Source organism: Vulpes lagopus, chromosome 4 (genome assembly GCF_018345385.1).
Source record: "Vulpes lagopus strain Blue_001 chromosome 4, ASM1834538v1, whole genome shotgun sequence".
Taxonomy (NCBI): Eukaryota; Metazoa; Chordata; class Mammalia; order Carnivora; family Canidae; genus Vulpes; species Vulpes lagopus.
In genome coordinates this window covers 144,824,369-144,842,543 of record NC_054827.1, presented here as the reverse complement: position 1 = coordinate 144,842,543, position 18,175 = coordinate 144,824,369, and the positions used below count along the sequence as shown (strand labels likewise).

The following is an 18,175-nucleotide window of genomic DNA, read 5'->3' as shown; positions in this document are numbered from 1 at the left end:
GAAGAATTTACTCTGCCTTTCAAGTCTCAAAGGCTGCACTAAGAATCAAATTGACATGAGACAGATTAACAAGAGAAAATCAAATTTAATAGGGTAGTTACAGGGAATCCACACAGACAGGGAAATCTCAAAGACAGTGAGGCGACCTGACACGCATGAGCTAAGGAGAGGGGCATGACTGCAATGACACAGAGGGGAGAAGGACCCTTAGCAGAACGGTGAGAGGAGATCTTTGGTGCCCTGTTATGCAGATCAGTTTCTTTGGTAAGGAGGAAGCCCTGTTAATAGTGCTCTTCCTGGTACAGGCAGGCAGTTGAGGGGGAGAAAAAAAAAAAACTTTTCCTCAATCTGCTAGGTTTTGATTGCTTTATTAAGAAAAATTTTTAAGGTTTTATTTTTAAGCAATCTCTATACCCAGCATGGGGCTGGAACCCATAATTGAGAGATCAAGAGTCATTTGCATCATGGACTGAGCCAGGCAGCCCCCCCCCCCCCCCCCCCCCCGTCCCCCCTCATTGCTTTTATTTTTTATTTTTTATTTTTTCCCTCATTGCTTTTCATTCAAAATAATGTTCACGCCAAAGTGGCTCACCTTGGGGCAGCCTGCGCTTGGCCCCTACAAAGTCATAAAGATATTGGTTAAAACTCTAAGAGCATAGGGTGGCAAGACATAAGCCAAGACAGATATCTGGGGGAATCTTTTGGATGTGAAGAACAGATCAAAAAAGTAAAACTTGACAAATGATTGAAATTGGAAGCATTCATACAGATGAGTGGGCAGAGAGTCACAGCGCCTGATAAAAAAAGGAAAGTGTTTACTTATTTTCTTATTCTTAAAAGTTCAGGTCCAGGGGACCCTGCATTAGATGCCACTGTATTCCAAACCCCCAGCTTCTAGTCTGACAGTTTTCCTGCAGAAAGCAATGATACTATGTGAAAATCCACAATATTCTAAAAATACATCAGCCGGGCTGCAGTGCCACAATTAGTGGAGCTGCTGTCCCAAGAAACCCTCATCACCATTTTGCTTAGATCAGAGAGCGGATTAACTTTGATGTCGGTCTGAACCCCATGTGAGACACCACTGGTGGTCTGCTCCCTGCAAGCATGCAATCTTCACATCCAAGGGAAGAAGGAGAAAGTGCCAGATAGGAGCCCAAACCAATTTTTTTTCCCCTCAGTGATTGAGATGAAAATATGCACCCTAGGACTCCTGACATATTTGACTTGCAGCCTGTCTCCTCCTGTCCCCGGAGCTCTCTCCCCCTTTGCACAAATACCTTCCCCTAGGTCCAAATTTCCTTTGGCCCTTGCACACATCAGCACAGCTGAAGCCCCAAGGCCCTGGTCTTTGTTACGTGTGGCAGGTAACTGTGGGACTTTCTGTAACTGTTAGGTCTTCTGCTGGTGTGCAACCGAAACAGACTCCAACTGAGTCTGGAGGGGAGCTTACTGGAAGTATATGGGCGGCCTGCAGGATATAATGAACAACCGAGAATCAGACTGCAAGGGGCAAGAAGAGAATCTCTGGGATTACAGGTAAGTGGAAGACAAGCAGTCATCTCATCGGGACATTAGCAGTGCGAAGAAATTCACCCTAATAGTGTTGCCTGTCGGGACGCCTGAGTGGCTCAGTGGTTGAGTGTCTGCCTTTGGCTCAGGGTGTGATCTTGGGATCCGGGATCAAGTCCCACATCGGGCTCCTTGTAGGGAGCCTGCTTGTCCCTCTGCCTATATCTCTGCCTCTGTGTCTCTCATGAATAAATAAATAAAATCTTAAAAAAAAAAAAAGTGTTGCCTGTCTCTGGGTCTCCACGCTCACAATTCTTATTTCTGGGAGAAAAGGAGCAATTGGACGTGGTTGGAATTGTACCCACACTCAGACAATACGAACTCACTGACTTTGCGAGGCAGCGTACACTGGTGATAATGCAGGTCTCTGGAGTCAGCGGGACGGGATTTGAATCCTGACTCTACTATTTAGTGGCTCCTGGGCTCGTCATTCTTGCTCTGCCCCCAACTTCTCCCTACACAAATGGGGAATCAGGAGCTAATATTCAGCAAGGTTGAGTGACCAAAAAGCAATTACGACCCACTGCCACGTCGTATCCCTCTACCACACCATAGGTGCCACGAGGACAACAGACTCTCTTGTGAATTCACTGCTGGCTGCATCCACCAGCCTTTGAAATGTGGCTGGCACACGGTGCTTGGCTCAGTAAACCTTTGTCAAAGACACAAGTGCTGATGCTTCCTTTTTGTGTTCCCAATCAACCAGCGCAGTGCTTGGCTGGAGTCGGCACACAATAAGAATCTGCCGATTGAATCTGTAGGTCAGTGGGGTCTTCAGAAACGGGGAGAACCTGGGGTTCAAAGAGATGAACCCGTATTGCTTAGGACTCAGTGGCAAGCAAGCGGTAAGTAATTTTTGGTGTGACGATGCTAGCAAGGTGATGAGTGTGTCTGTATAGGTTGTGGCCTGGCTGCTGGTCAGACTAAAACGTTTACATGAACATCAGGGGACAGAGAAGCCCTGCGGTTACTTGCTGCTTGGAGAGGGGGTGGCTCATCTGTCCCACATTAATCCATCTGTGCCTTGGAGGCACTGCGGACAGGAGGACATCCTGGCGGTCTCTAGCCTGGCTTTCAGAGGCTCCTGTGTGTAGGGCTCATGCAGCCATCCTGCCAAGCTTGCTTATGGAGACCGCCAGGGGTCAGGGAGGAGCCTGTCCGATTAGGAATGAAAACTAAACCCTGGTCCTGGCTCAGCTAATGGTGTGTGACCCTAAGAGAAGTTTCTGGATCTCAGTGACCTGAGCTATAAAATAGAGTAATCCTTGACTTGCAGCCCGTGGAACTGTCAAGGAAACAAAATCCCACTCGTGGTGACTTCATCTGGAACTCCTGTTGTAAACAAACAAACAACAAAACAAAACAAAATAACTCAAACTGGCTTCAGCGAAAAGGGAACTTCATTGGCTCCTATCACTGAGAAGTCCAAGGGCAGATCCTTTTCCAGGCACAGCCCGCTCCAGGGGCTCAAAGGTAATGTCAGCACCTGATTTCTCTCCATCTCTCGGCTTTGCTTCTGCTGTACTGTCCTCACGCTCAGTCTCCATATGGTGGTGCCCAGTGACCCCAGGGTCTGATCCCCTCAAGCTCAAATCCAGATTTCCAGCAGCTGGGAGACACTATGGTGAGGTCATGCAGCCAGGAGGATGCGGCTTCGCTGGACGACCAGGCCTGGGCCCTGTCCCAATCAACCCCTGTGGTGTGGCAGCTTGGTCACTCTTGGCGATCCCCTGACCTCTCAGAGCTGGAAAAAAAAAAAAATCATTGGGGTGGGAGTAGGGGTGGGGCAGAGGAGAAGCCCAGTTCACCTCCCCGACTGAGAATGGGAGAGGAGTGGTTTGCCAAGATACTCGGGTGCTATTAAGAGGAAGACAAGTGGACTCCCGGCTGCTAACATGACAAAGGTGCGCTCACCTGGGGTCTTATATCACGGGACAGAAAGCTGCATCACAGCTCCCCTCTGCTGGAGGGGTCCTCTGTTCTCACCCTAGCAAGCCCCCGCAAGCCCGGAGGAGCTGCTGCCTCCCCTGTAGGCCTCTGTCTTCCTCCCCGAACTCCCGCGGCCGCAGGACCCGATCACTCATCCCTACAAGCTGCGCCGCCTCATCAGTCATCTTTTCCTGTATCTGTGCTGTCTCTTCATCCACGTGGCAGGATCCCGGGGAGCAAACGGTCACGGCCTATTCATCTTTGCATCCCTCGGAGCACTTTGCCTGCTGTTTGGGGTACGGCAGAGAGTCCATAAATCTGCCGAGGATCCAACACCTGATGTATCCGCTCGCGGAACCTCGGAGGCCGACGGTGGCTTGGCCCCACCACGACGCTACCCGGAGGGGAAGCCGGTGCCCTCCACACCTGCGGAAGGACCGCACGTCTCCTGCGGGGCCGGATGACTGGCCTCCCGCGCCCCGGACCGCTGGTAGCATCCTTACCTATAAAGGGTTGAGTGAAGGCCCAAGAAACCTTAATCTCGGCCGCTCCATACCCCTGGGCCCCTCGCCTGCCCCCACAGCGCCCCCCCACCCCCAGGAAGGACGGAGGATGGCGACCCTAGGAGGGGAAGGAGCACGTCCAACCTCGGCCCCACCCCAGGCAGCGAGGCACGGCCCCAAGGTCCCACCACTGGGACTGGCCGCGGGCTCCCCGCCTCGCCCTGATCCTACTCCTTCCCCATCCTCATTCGTAACCCAGACCTGCAGCAGGGGAACGGAGCGGACAGGCGGAGGCAGGACGGACCTACTTGCCCTCTGGACGTAGACACAAGACTCCTCCCCCAGTCCTGATCCCGTAGTCCCGGGGCCCGGGTTAGACGCCCCCTGCAGGCCATCCGGCCGGCGCCCGGCCCCTGGCCCCTCACCCCCTCCAGCAGCCCTCTAGGAGGCGCGGTCACTCGTCCGAAGCCGCGCTGCCCTCACCTGTAAAATGGGCCCACAGCCGGGGGGATTGAATCAGCGAGCCGCGGACAGCACGCAGCTCGGGGCGGAAAGTCACCGAAATCAGATAAGGGTGGGGAGAAGGAGAAAGCGTGGCTGGTCGAGGGGAAAGGGTGACCCAAGAGGTCAGGAGAATGGCGGGGGAGCAGCGGAGGGGGGGCCGGGCCGCGGGCAGGGCGGGGGTTGGAGCAGGGTGCGCACCGCCCAGGGGAGCAAGAGCCCCTCTCGGCCCGCCCGGCCCCCAGCACCGCGGCCGCCGCTCTGAGGCCCCGCCCACCCACAGGCCCCGCCCCGGGCCCGCCCACCCGCAGGCCCGCCCCGCCCACTCTAGGCCCCGCCCTGGCCCCGCCCACCCGCAGGTCCCACCCAAGGCTCCGCCCACCCCACTCTGCAGGCCCCGCCCCTGGCCCGCCCACCACGCAGGCCCCGCCCCCGTGCCCTGGCCCCGCCCCCAAGGCCCGGAAGCGAAAGCCGCTCCGCCTCTTCCGAGCGGGGTCACGGCCCGGCGCGCGGGGGCTCGCGGGGGCTCGCGGGGTGCGGGCAGCCCGGGCCCGGCGCCATGTCCCCGAACCTGCGCACGGCGCTCATCTTCGGCGGCTTCATCTCCCTGGTGGGCGCCGCCTTCTACCCCATCTACTTCCGGCCCCTGCTGCTGCCGGAGGAGTACCGTGAGTGCCCGTGACCCCGCGGGGGCCCGGCTCGGGCGGCCGGCTCGGGGCCGTGAGGAGCAGGGCGCGGGAGGCAGGCGGGCCGGGCCGAGCCCCGCGCCTCCCGCCGGGCGCCCTCCTGACCTGCCCGGTCGTCGCTAACGTGAGACCCGTTTGGCCTCCGTGGAGACTCCCAGGTGGCCTCGTCGTGGCCCACACCGCTTACCTGTCCGCGCTCGCGCTGCAGGGGCCGGACGCTCACGTGTCAGCCAAACGAGCCTTGGCACTTTTTTTTTTTAAGATGTATTTATTTATTTATTCATGAAAGACACACACACTGGGGGGGGGGGCAGAGCCGCGGGCCTCGACGCCGGATCCCGGGGTCACCCCCCGAGCCCGAGGCGGGAGCCCCAAGCGTTGCCACTTCTGACGCCCACGGCGTCGCTTTGAGGTCGTCGTCATGCCCATTTGACAGGCGGGAACACTGAGGCTCCGAGAGGTCGTGCGTGCGACAGGCCCAAGGTCGCACAGCCAGTGAGCCGCGAGGCAGGTCTTCTCGGCCCTGGCGGGGCCCCTCCCGCGCCCGGAAGGCGGGGCTGGTGATACTGGAGGGAGGCAGATGGAGCCCTGATCATCCTGAGCCTGAAGGTGTCTTTACGGCTCTTCATTGCCACTCCCAGGGACAGCTTTGAGTGGAAATGTTTCAGACCTAAACTGTTAAACCTGGGTGTTTTGAGTTTTTCCCCACATCTTTTTTTCAGCTCCTGCTGTCTTCCTTCATTTTAAAAGCGGGTTGCTCACATGACAATGCCGAATACCCCGGGAGTAATTTTCCTCCTTAATCATTCAAGTTCTATCATCCTAAAAGCCAAACTCTCCTTCCTGGAGACCTATACCTCAGCGAGGATTAGCACTTTGATACATCTGAAACCATCTGTCAGAGAGAAAATATTAGGCATTAGAGGCTCATTTTGTTCTCCAGGAAACCTGAATCATCTTGGAGATGGAAGAGGGCCAGCCCTGCCCCTGGAGACCATTAGCAGAGGCTGAGAGCTTGGCGATGTGAAGGCAGAAGCTCAGTGTAAATGCTCTGCCCGTTACAAATGCTACATTTGGTTTCCGGAGACAGAGCATTTTAAGCACACACCCGCATTGCCCTGGAGCTTCTTTCATCACCCAGGACGAGGTGGCCTCTGCATGCTGCCTCCCAGCATGCGTCCACCTACCCACGCGCCTGAGGATAAACGGGGGGCGCATGAAGCCCCCGTGGTCTCGTTCCATCATCCTGACCCGATCCTGCCCCAGGCCGTTTTCTTACTAGGGCATCTAGGATTGAACTTGGGACAAGGGGCTCTGCTCCAGATCCCACTGGAAAGGTGTCTGCCAGGAAGACAAACGTAGTGCCTCTCAGCTGGGGACGCTTTTGTCCCCCAGGGGACATTTGGTTCCATCTGGAGACATTTTTTCTTGTCACAGCTGGGGGTGGAGTGGGGTAGTGTGAGTGTGCTACTGGCATCCAGTGGATAGAGGCCAGGGATGCTGCTAAACCTCCGCAGCGCACAGGGGAGCCCCCAATGACCAAGATTACCCAGCCTAGGTGTGCATGGTACCGAGCTTGAGACATGCTAGATCAGATGATGAAGGCGTGGACTTGTGCCACGCGTCCTGGCAAGTCTTTTTTTTTTTACTTTTTTTTTCAAATATTTTATTTATTCATGAGAGACACAGAGAGCAGCAGAGACACAGGCAGAGGGAGAAGCAGGCTCCAGGCAGGGAGCCCGATGCGAGACTCGATCCCGGGACCCCAGGATCATGCCCTGGGCTGAAGGCAGGTGCTAAACCGCTGACCCACCCAGGGATCCCTCTGACAACAGTCTCATAGGGATACCCTAGAATCTGTGATTGTCTGAGTTGCTTGAGACAAAATCAGGGCTTTTAGGTGTACGTTTACCTAGTGTGCCTAAAATGTCTGCATTTTAACTCAAGAGCAGTCTATGCCTGCCCACCTTTCTGGCTCAATTTTAGTTAATTGGCCGACTCTTATTTGAGACTCATAGCTGATTCTTTCAACAGGTAAATACTAAACAGCTAGTGTTTTTTGAGAGTTTATGTCTGCCTCTCTTCCCAGCACCTCATGTATATATTAACCCACATAGTTTTCATAACCGTTTGTTGTAGCTGCTATGTGATCATCACCCACATTTTATACGTGGACACACTGAGGTTGGTTTCTGAGGCGGTGAGAAGGGAAGCAGGGCAGGTGAGGGTCTAAATCCCTTGCAAGATAAGGGTCTTAAGGTGAGTTATGTAACCTTCCTGAGCCCAGTCTGTTTCTTCATCTGTAGCAGTGGACTTTGCAGGATTTAATCTATAGGTGTTGGGGTGTATTAAATGAGATCACAGGTATGGAAACATCTAGTATAGTTTTATTATATTAGGCATCCCCTAAAAATGTTTTTAAAAATAAGGAACCAGGGCACCTGGGTGGCTTAGTGGGTTGAGGATCTACCTTTGGCTTGGGCTGGGGTCCTGGGGTCCTGGGATCGAGCCCCACATGGGGCTCCAAGCTTCTCCCTCTCTCTGCCTGCCGCTCCCCCTGCTTGTGTGTTTGTATGCGTGAGCACACACTCTCTCTGTCAAATAAATAAAATCTTTAAAAAAAAAAAAAAAAAGGGGAGCTATAAGGCAAGGATGTAAGGAGATTTAAGCCCGGCTGGCTGACCTGGCACTAGCCTGGGGTCCAGGCAGGTGAGGCGTTGGTGACCGGGCCATGGAAATCTGGCCTGTCTGTAGGGAGGATGGAGCTGCAATTCGTTTCAGCACCTTGGACTAGTCTTTGCATTTTTTTATAACCTGGATTTTAGCAACGGCTGTGTACCTGGTACTGCGTTAGGTGTCGGGTATACGTGACTGTACAAGATGGTCAGAGCGCTTCTGTCCGTCTCACTGTCCCCACCGTCATCCAACCCATTTCCTCACCCGCTCCTTAGACTCTGAGCTGGTCTCCCTGCTTCCGCCAAGCCCAAATCCTGATTCCCTACCCAGCAGTCACAGTTGCTAATTTTCTCTGGTTGTTCTTTTGTTGCCAATTTCTACTTTACATGCATTTGTGGTTAAAGAATGAGGACTATATGATTTTGATTCCTTGATATTGGTCAAGATTTGCTCTGTGGGCTTAATACAGGTCAATTATGGAAGTGTTCCTTCTGTGCTTGAAGTGGGTATATCTCATTGTTGGGTACAGAGTTCTGTGTGCGCCGATTCCAGACCAAGCTTCTTAATTCTGTTACTTAGGTATCCTCAGGCCATATTATTAGGTGCACACGATAGAAAATGTTCTGGAGGCTTTTTTCCAATTATCATTGTGTAAAGGGTCCTCTTTATCCCTCCTGTTCCTCCCCAGGTCTATCATATCAATATTAGAATTACCAGCATTGTTTTGGTTAGACTTTCCTGGTATATTTCTTATATTTGTGCCTGTCTTTATTTATTTATTTATTTATTTATTTATTTATTTATTGACTTATTTATTTGAAAGATAGCAGGGGGAGGGGCAGAGGGAGAGGGAGACAAGCAGACTCCCCCCCCCCCCCACCAGAGTGGGGAGTCCAGTGTAGGGCTGGATCTCACAACCCGCAGATCATGACCTGAGTCGAAATCAAGAGTCAGATACTTAACTGCCTGAGTCACCCAGGCAGCACTTGGCATCTGTCCTTAAATCTCATAACCAGCCTAACTTGGATTTTTTAATCCAATCTGGTCATTTCTTTCAACTGCTGGATTGAGCTCATTTTCATATATGTTTACTGATAGATTTATTCGCCCTGTCTTGTTTTGTGTTTTCTATTTATCCTTCTATTTCTAGAACTCCTTTTTTTCTCTCAATTTCTGCCTTCACGGTTTCTCTATTTTTTACCTCCTCTGTTTTTTTTTTTTTTTTAAAGTTTTACATTCTCTTTTGATTATTTTGTGATTACTGCTTAAAGTTAGTCAGTATCCTTATCCTCCTATACAAAGACCTGATGAGAATGCCTTGGTCCTTGGACCGCACAGCACTCCTGGTGTTTATTCCTCTCCAGTCAGTACCATCAGGGTTTTATAGTCACTGATTGTTCCTCTTTGCCCCCATTCTTTACTCAGCAAGCCCTACTTCTCACTGCTTCCCAGTGTCCGTTTTCTTCATTCTGAGGTGCATCTGATAATATTTCTTTCTTGAGCGTCTGTAACTGGTGGAGTTCATCCTCGTTTGTCAGAATATGTCCAGAACTCCCAATTCTCCGTGTCTGTTGAAAAGTCTGCTGTCATGCCATTTGTTCTTTGAATTTGATCATCCTGCTGGCTTGATTAAAATACTCCCACAGCCCTCTGCTGTCCCCAGCGTCTAGCCAGTGGAGGCTCATGGAAGTATTTTAATCGGGAGAGTGAGGCGACCGGATTCAGTCTCACCCAGGGTCAAGGCTGGGAACAAGAATTCCAGATAGAAGGAGGCTGTACTTGCTGTGGTCACAGGAGAGTACGGAGAGGTGACTAGCCTGAACCAGTGGTGGTCATGGGACTGGAGGAGGGGAGCTATAGTTAAGAAGTAAACGCTACAGGGTGAGGGAGGAGACAAGGGAGAGTGACAGTCTCCAGGTTCCAGCAGCGGAGGAGATGGTGGCTCTGGTCATTAACTAAGCAACACAAGAAGGAACTGGTTTTGGGAGTGAGGAGGATGAACCAGTTCAACTTTGGACACATGTGTTTTAGGTATCTGGATATGCTCCTGGAGATTTCTGATGGGCTATGGAATATTCCAGTCTGGAGCTGAGGCACTGGGCCTGAGCTAGAGCTAGAGATGGGGTGCTGGATCAGCATGGGATGGGAGGCAGAGCCATGGGAGGTGAGGGCTCTCACCTCACCGCACTGAGAGACCGCGCGAGACAAGCTGGCCTAGGACAGACAACTGGTGAACACGGTGTCGAAAGAGCAAGTGCTCAGAGAGGCGGCCGTCAAAGGAGATGGAGGAGGAGTGGCTGGAGCAAGAGGATTAAAACCAGCAGAGGCTACAGTCACATGTCCCATAAAGACAACTCTGGGTGCAAAGGGGTATGGCCAGCAGGGCTGGGCTTCCAGGAGGCAAAAGATAAGAAGTGAAAGTATTTAGCAATGGGCATTAAGGAGGGCATGTGATGTGATGAGCACTGAGTGTCCCGCGCAGCGGGTAAATCATTGCGTGCTACATCTGATGGGCTATGGACTACGTAGCATATTCCATAAAGTATTCATAAAGTACGTATGTACTTTACGTAGCGTATTTATAAAGTATGTATGTACTTTATGTTGGCTAATTGAATTTAAGTTAAAAAAATATTCAGTAGATTTATGAAAACAAGGTGAAGGTCATAGTTATCTTGTTAAGAATGCCTTAGTGGTTTGGTGGTGGGCAGAGAGCCGGCAGCTGTCCCCTGGATTGGCTATTTCAAGGTATTTGACTGTATGGAGAGAATGACGGAATTTATTTGCAGCAGGTCAGGGGGTCTCGGGAGAGGGTTTTTTTGTTTGTTTGTTTTGTTTTTTAGGGAGAGTTGGGACAGCCAAAATGTCTCTGGACAAAGAAAGGTGAAGATAATTCACAGAGCGACAGGTGGTAGGGGATCTCGAGATCAGTTGGAGGAAAGCCTTGGACCAAAGTCAGGACACCTCTCCCACGGGCTCAGGAGGAAGGGCAGGTGTGGATGCAGCTATATCTAGGTTCAGTGTGGGGAAGTTGTTGGTGAGGACTTCTGTTCTGTCTGTAACACAGGAAGTGCAGTCATCTGTGAGTGAGAGGCACAACCCCCAGCCAGACTCTCTCTCCCTTCTGGGAGCACTGTCTTCCCTGAACTTCTGTGACCACCCAGTGCCAGTCATCTTCCCTTTGCTCTTTTGCTCCTGCCTTTCAGCCACTCCATCTTTAACCTTTCTTGTTGGATCTTCCTCTCCCCACCATCCTCCACATGTTTGTCTTCCCCAGGACTCTGGACAGACTGAGGAGAAGGCCACAGCTGTTGAAAGTGCAGGGCAATGTAGGCCAGACATTCAGTCCTTGGGAAGGGGGCCAGTGGCTGGCAAGGGAGGAGCCCACATTCCCACATAGGGCCTGAGTGTCAGCTGGGCCAGCCTCGGCATGGGGAGTGCAGGGACAGCTGGGTTCCGGGGTCTCTGCTGGAACAAGCCTCAAGGCAGCAGGAAAGAACAAGGCTGCTTAGATAAAGTGAGGTCAAAGAGATCTTCCATGCTTTAAAAGCAGGCAGGCTGCTGTGGCAAGTCTGCTTTGTTGGGTTTCATGTTGACATGCACTGTGACCCTCAGCTCTTCCACTCGCTAAGCGTTACATGGATGACAAGGTCAGTTCTACACTGACACTTCAGTCCCAAAATGAGCACTGGGGGAGACGGCGCTGGCACTGGTGGTCAGCGATCCCAAACCAGAAGTATGGGGACGGTTCTGTTGTGCTCCTGGAGGGAATCCCAGATGATGCTTTTTAGCTTTCATCCTGCTGGCGCGGCGCGGTTTGCTGGAAGAGCCCGCGTTTCGGGGAGACTACAGCTGCTGTAGCTCAGAGCCTAATCTGGCTGTGTGTGTCCTAGAACTAGACAGTGATCCCGAATACGGCCTTTTAAAAATAACATGCATCTTATGCCAGCCAGTGAAATGAGACAGAATAGGATCATTTTCTGTGATCCTGCTTGTTTTTTTTACTTTAATTAGATGTGCAGAAGCATAAAATCCTAGGAGCTTTGCCCAAAAACCCATGCCCCTTCAGTCCCCTCACTTAGGTGACTTAACCAAAGTCACTGAGAACATTAATTGCTGGGTGGACACTAGAGCCTAACTCCCTGACCTTGTCTGCTGCTTAATGATGTGCTGCTTCATGTGCCTTTAAGACAGTGGAGAGGGTTCAGTAGCAAGGGAAAGGTCGCCCAGAATTGCTGTGGAGAGGGCTCTGTCCTCCTACCACTCGATTGCATTCTCTTAACTGCTGTATCTCCTGCCCCCAGCTGGAAGTCTGTCATTCCGGTTGCAAGAAATCGCTTGATCCAGGATACTTCTTACTTTGGAGGAGCATCTGCCCTATTACATGCCAGGTGCTAGAACATGCTTTTTGTTTCTTTCGTTCATAGACTCCAGCGCAGTGCAGGGCTAGCCTGCAGTCTTATTTTCTGACCGGCATTACAGAGCCCCCTGGGTTCAACCAGACTCTGGTGGAGAAACAAAATGTGTATGGCGTCGGGAGGAGTCACTACTTCCGGTGGCCATCTGGTCCCCCTCCACCACAGGTTCACACTTGTCACTATGGCTGTTTGATGCCTCCCACTGCTGGTTCAGCTGGGCATTGGTGCACAACCAGTCCTAGATCACCCCGCCGTCAGATGGAGCAAGGGTCTAGGCAACAGCAGCAGGATGAGAGCACTGGAAAAGTAACTTCTAAATATTTTATTTGCTGTGTGAAAAAAGATGCCTTTAGGTAATTGTCACGGAACGTCACAAGGAAGTGTAAGAACTTCCTAAAAATTTGTTTTGCAGTTGTGTGTTTTAGTTATTTAAAAAAAAAAAAAAAAACGTAAACAACAGAAGAGACCTAAGAATAGCATGATAAATCCCTGTATATTTACCAGTTAGCATCTTGCCGCATTTGCTTCCCCCCATGGATGCTGAATTACAGGTCTACACATACATACATACACATGTGAGTACAGAATTACATATACGTATAGTTATTTCTGTTGTTCTGCTGAGCCATTTGAGAGTAAGCTCAGGACCCTGTGAGCTTTCCTTCCCAGACACTTCGATATGTATTTCCGAAGAACAAGGGCAGTCTCTTACGTAACCACAATGCAGTTATCCAGGCCAGGAAACTTAATATTGACACAATGCTATTATCTCACACACAGTCCATACTCAAATGTTGCCATTTGTCCAAGGACTTCGGGTTTCGAGGGGCTTTTATTTTTAACTGTCCGTTGCTAAGAGGAGATGGCAGGGAGGGGTCCTGAGGCCGTCTTCTCGCTGGGCAGGGCTCGGAGGCCCTGACCTTCTGCACCTGCTTTTCCGTTTCCAGCTGCTGGCCCTCCACCAACGCACGCCCAGCCAGTCAGTGGTCAGCGGGCGCCGGGGAACACTGTCTTCCTTTGTTGTGGAGTTGTGGATGTCAAAGCAACAAGTCACACGATTAGAGCTGTTTGACAGCATGGACATTTAATATAAAGCTATGTTTTCATTTTCAGAGACTTAAAAATTATTAAGTGGAATCACTACAGTAGGAGGAGCAGCCCGCTCACATGCATTAGCAGTGTTAATAATAATACTTTGGCCCTTCGACTGAAGATAACGATCCTCAATTAAAACCACAAATCACACCCCTGCCGTAGCACCAGGGGGCAGAGTCGGGCTTGCTGAGATGCCTGAGCGGGGACTTTGCTAACCAGCATCACAAAGCTCCAGGCCCAGGGTTGCCTATTTGCGTCTTAATCATTCCACTCCTGATAGAAACATGCTCACTACTGAAAAGTCAGTAATTAGCTTATCCTGATTTGTTCACATGGTTAAACCCCTGACTTCAGCATCGCTCTTTTCCTGAGGTTTATAGACACTTGCTGTTTCTCTAATGACAACAAAATAGAAACTTACTGTCAACTTCAGCAAGAGGCACGTACTGCTAAGTCCCGAGGGACCGGTTTGTTTTCCTTCTAGCAAATTCCACATTCACAAATTTTAAAGTGTCTTTGTGTCATGTCATGAATTTATATAAGACTGCTTGGGCTTTAGAGTATTTATAAAACATTAATGGATTAAAGAACCAGGGGATGTAGATAGGATGCTAATACCGGTTATCACTTGGTAGGAACTAGTTCAGCAAATCGGTTTAAATTGCCTGTCCAAGCCAAAAAAACCGAGGTGGTTGCATAAGGACAAGGATTAGAAAGAGATTATGGTCTATTTTAAATAAAGCCTTAGCCTCTCTCCAACCTCATTAGCAATTAGCAAGAAAGTGTGAAGACAGGGATTCCTTTCTCTTCACTTGGTTCTCCATTGCATTGTGAGAGGTTAGGATACAATTAGACATTCTGTCCTTGCTATCAGAAGTCAACTTCCTTTGGTGCTTGGCAGCCTGCCAGCGTCTCCAGCTTTGTAGTACCCGCCTCTTGGAGAATGTGTGCAGTACACCAGGCTGTCAGATTTTCTTAAGTTTATGGCTTAGAAAGCTTTCTGGCAATTTATTATTATTTTTTTAAAACCCACCTCTTCCAGTGGCACCTGGGTGGCTCAGTCGGTTAAGCATATGACTCTTGATTTGGGCTCAGGTCATGATCTCAGGGTGGTGGGATCGAGTCCTATATTGGGCTCCTCACTCAGTGTGGAGTCTACGTACCCTTCACCCTCTGCTCCCCCCCCCCCCCATGTACACGTGCATGCTCTCTCCCTCTCAAATAAATAAAATCTTAAATAAGAAAACCCCACCTCTTCCATAATACTGGCAGGTGGACCTTTTAGGTGTGGAACATCATATCTATGTTTATTCCTGGCACAATCGATGGCAGTGTAGTCTTTCACTGGTTGGCATTTTCTAAGAGCATGTTTGAGACACATCCGTACTTCGAGACCTTACACTTTGGCAGTATGGTAGGGCTCAATCCTCCAGGAATTTAATGTCTTAGGAAATGAGATCACCCTTTGAGTTGGAGTTATTTTAGAAAATCCGACACCTGAGAGGCTCCATTATCCACTCTAGATGGAAGAAACCTTTTGGATATCTTGGTCCGGAGGGTGTTGGTTATCGCCTACCTGCTGCTTTTCAGAGAGGCTCCGGGAAACCACTGGGCCCTTGTCTGTAATGGGCTTCATTATGCTGTGTCTTCCCACTGCCTGTCGTAGAGTTAGATACCGAGATTCACATAATCCCTGTTGTCCAGTGTTTTATTTGCCAAAGCAAAACTTAGCATTGATAAAACTATCAGGTAGGTCACTTGGGATTGACTTTCTATCACATCACTGGAGAAGCAGGTTCCATGAATATTCGATTTGGCAAATCCCTGCTTCTTGTACCTTTACGCTTCTTGTAACTTTATGAGAATCCAGAGGCCAGAATAAAGGGAAAGGCCTGATATTAAATAAGAACTAAATGTGGATTTCAAGAAACACTGTCAGCCTGATTAAGACAAAGGTCTGATTACAACATTTAATTACTATAATTTAGTAGTAAACATCCTCTGGCTCCAAGTCTTTCCGCTGAAAAGCCGCCATTTGTTTGTCAAGATACTTGAAATAATAAGTCTTTGTTTTCACAGACCTTGGGTTTATTCTAAACCACTTAGAAAGATGTGTCGGAGCGCTTGAAGCCCACAGACATAAAATGCCCAATTTCTCTTGGCCCTCGCCTGTTGGACATCTCCAAAGAGATGGGCTGAGCTGCTATAGCTGGAACGCGCTTACTAATTGGCACAGCACCTGCAATCAATTAGGGAAGCTTCAATTATCCAAACCAAAGCCACCCACCCAAAGATTAATTTTCTGCTCTATTTCCTATCAAAAACATAGCATATTTAGCTCTGGGTCTAGTCCTTCGGCGGAGCACATTTGAGACATAGAAACTACATCGTTTTCTTGTTAATTGTGCTTGTTCCTTCAATTCAGCAGCCTTTCCCTCCTAATATCACGCCCACCAGCTTTTCAAAATTGTTCTTTTTCTGTTGTTTTGTTGCCTTTCCAAAATGCTGAGATCACCGAGAAAAGATGTTAGTCGGGAGCTTTTCTTTTGAAGTACAGCTTTCTTTGCTTTTATTGAAAATGCCAGTCTTTCTGCTCTGTTGGATCCAACTTCCATAACCTAAAAGCTCTGAGTATTGGCGTCTCGCGTGTATTGTTTCTGAATCGTCCCCTGTCATTGTCCCACGTAAATAGACAGATTTCCACGACCACGGCCCAGCCCCCACCTTTGTAAAGAGCAATTTTTCTGTTGTGTTTTTCAGAGAAAGAGCAAGCTGTAAATCGAGCTGGAATTATTCAGGAAGATGTGCAGCCACCAGGTAAACTTAAAAATCAAAGCAGGGGATCCCTGGGTGGCGCAGCGGTTTGGCGCCTGCCTTTGGCCCAGGGCGCAATCCTGGAGACCCGGGATCGAGTCCCACGTCGGGCTCCCGGTGCATGGAGCCTGCTTCTCCCTCTGCCTCTGCCTCTGCCTCTCTCTCTCTCTCTCTCTCTCTGTGACTATCATAAATAAATAATAAAAAAAAAAAAAAAAAAAAAATCAAAGCAGAATCGCATCTGTAACTGTGTGTGTGCTGGCCCTGCAGCACAAGAAATCTTTGGAGTGGGGACGCTGGCTGGCGATTGTCCTGTTCCTTGCACAGAAGTTTAACATTTTCACCCCGGAGTACGTCTTGCACGTTTGCCCATTCCTCTTGTGCATTTGATAAATGGGCATAAAAATGTCACAAATGTACGATTGAGTATGAAGGATACTCGGTTCTGCAGACTGATTTACCAAGCACCTAGTTAAACCCTACCCTCCTGGGGAAAAGCCTGCTTACTCTCGAGCTATTCTAATTGATGCAGGATTCTGCTTTATTACAGCAGCTCAAAAGTTCCCTTTGTGTCTGAATGGTTACTTTCACATGGTCCAAGTTGGGTGAGAAGGAGAAGCTTCCAATTGATTAACCAAAACTCTTGTAATCTGTGGCAATGTTTGTTTGTTTGTTTTGTTTTTTGGGTTGTTTTTTCTTTTGGTAATATTGTTATTTATGTTTTAACTTGGCCAGATGCATCGCTTCCTGTTGTGGGGCAATTTCTGAGCCATTTAAAAGTCTCTCCTGGAGGTCATGGCTGCCCAGCCGTAGCATCCCAGGCTCCCGGCAGCTTGCCCGCACTGTTTCAAACTACATGGAAATTCCACAACTCAATTCTGATGTCGTTTTGCCAGTTTGCAGTTGCAGGAAGTGAGGAAGTTGAAAGGCGAATCCTGTTTTGATTCATGTTTCTTTCTATAGGGTTAAAAGTGTGGTCTGATCCATTTGGCAGGAAATGAGAAGGCTATCACCACCTCGATTATGAAAGACATCTTCATGCTTTCCATTCTGCCGCAAGTACAATAAATTGCCTCACGGTAGAAGGATGGCTGGAGAAGAAAACTCCATAAAGCTGAAAATAAGAGTACTGTGCACAAGGACTAATATTTCCCTTCTTAAGTATCAAAAGAGCCCTGGAGCAAATCACACCATTAGGGAGGTTTTCATGATTTGCTTTACTTTCTAAAAATGAAGCTCTCTCACCCAGCTGTGTTTGGAGGAGATCTACTTATTATTCAGTCTCTACCGCTTTCCCAACCAAGCTGTGATGTGAATGCAAGCAGCCAGTGGACTTGGGAAGATCCTACTCTGTCTTGCCATCCTCCAAATAGGAAATTTCAGTAAAAAGCCACCGTGCTGAGCAGCCTCACAGGGCTCTTTGGAAACATTAAGGTTGATAAAATTCTTTGGGGACAAGGTACATTGTACTCTTTAAGAATAAGCAGCTCAGTGTAGCCGTCTCATCGAAGGTTGCTGCATGTTGGAAAACAAATGCGAAGCGAGTTAAACTAAATGGCCGTGCATGTGTAATAGAAATCAGTGTCGAATTAACAGAAGTGAAAATACGTTTATTAAAATGATCTGTTTTTAATTCACAATGGTGTAAGTCTTTTTGAAAATCCTATATAAGCTCATGAATGTATGCTGAGAAGCACTATTTGACTAGAGCATATTTGACAAGATAGTCGACTGTGTGGCGTTTCTCACTTTGTGTACAAGTAAACATGTGAAAGGTAAATAGCAAAGGTGTTGAGACAGACCCTTCTTGGTTGCAGTGCTCTCCGAGGTTCCTCACCAGCTGCTGCAGAGATGAGGGTGAGAATGCTTTTCTTTCTCTGGTGCCCTGTCTGGCCCCTTACTAGACGATACGCTTTTGGAGAAACCCCTCCTTTTCATTTTTAGATTTCCCAGAGTGCCTTGCACATCACTGTGGGTTCTC

At 49.4% G+C, this 18,175-nt stretch overlaps 1 protein-coding gene and 1 long non-coding RNA gene across 2 annotated transcripts; one reads left to right on the top strand and one right to left on the bottom strand.

Moving 5' to 3' along the window:
* Positions 1–556: 556 nt before the first annotated feature.
* On the bottom strand, positions 557–4,780 carry LOC121489634. Its single transcript, XR_005987376.1, has 3 exons — positions 4,488–4,780; positions 3,487–4,004; positions 557–3,316 (listed from the first exon to the last, which is right to left on the bottom strand). It is a non-coding gene; the product is annotated as an uncharacterized LOC121489634 (long non-coding RNA).
* A 197-nt stretch (positions 4,781–4,977) lies between these two features.
* SMIM20 (small integral membrane protein 20) lies at positions 4,978–17,831 on the top strand. Its single transcript, XM_041752786.1, has 3 exons — positions 4,978–5,173; positions 16,141–16,197; positions 17,158–17,831. The coding sequence occupies exons 1-3, from the start codon at positions 5,065–5,067 to the stop codon at positions 17,193–17,195; spliced, it is 204 nt and encodes a 67-aa protein (XP_041608720.1). The 5' UTR covers positions 4,978–5,064; the 3' UTR covers positions 17,196–17,831.
* Positions 17,832–18,175: the final 344 nt, after the last annotated feature.

What these genes read in the sequence shown, in the direction of transcription:
- SMIM20 (XM_041752786.1), top strand. Translation starts at nt 5,065, where the DNA reads ATGTCCCCGAACCTGCGCACGGCGCTCATCTTCGGCGGCTTCATCTCC. An exon ending in GCTGCTGCCGGAGGAGTACC is followed by an intron (nt 5,174 to 16,140) that starts GTGAGTGCCCGT and finishes TGTGTTTTTCAG; the next exon opens with AGAAAGAGCAAGCTGTAAAT. An exon ending in GGAAGATGTGCAGCCACCAG is followed by an intron (nt 16,198 to 17,157) that starts GTAAACTTAAAA and finishes TTCTTTCTATAG; the next exon opens with GGTTAAAAGTGTGGTCTGAT.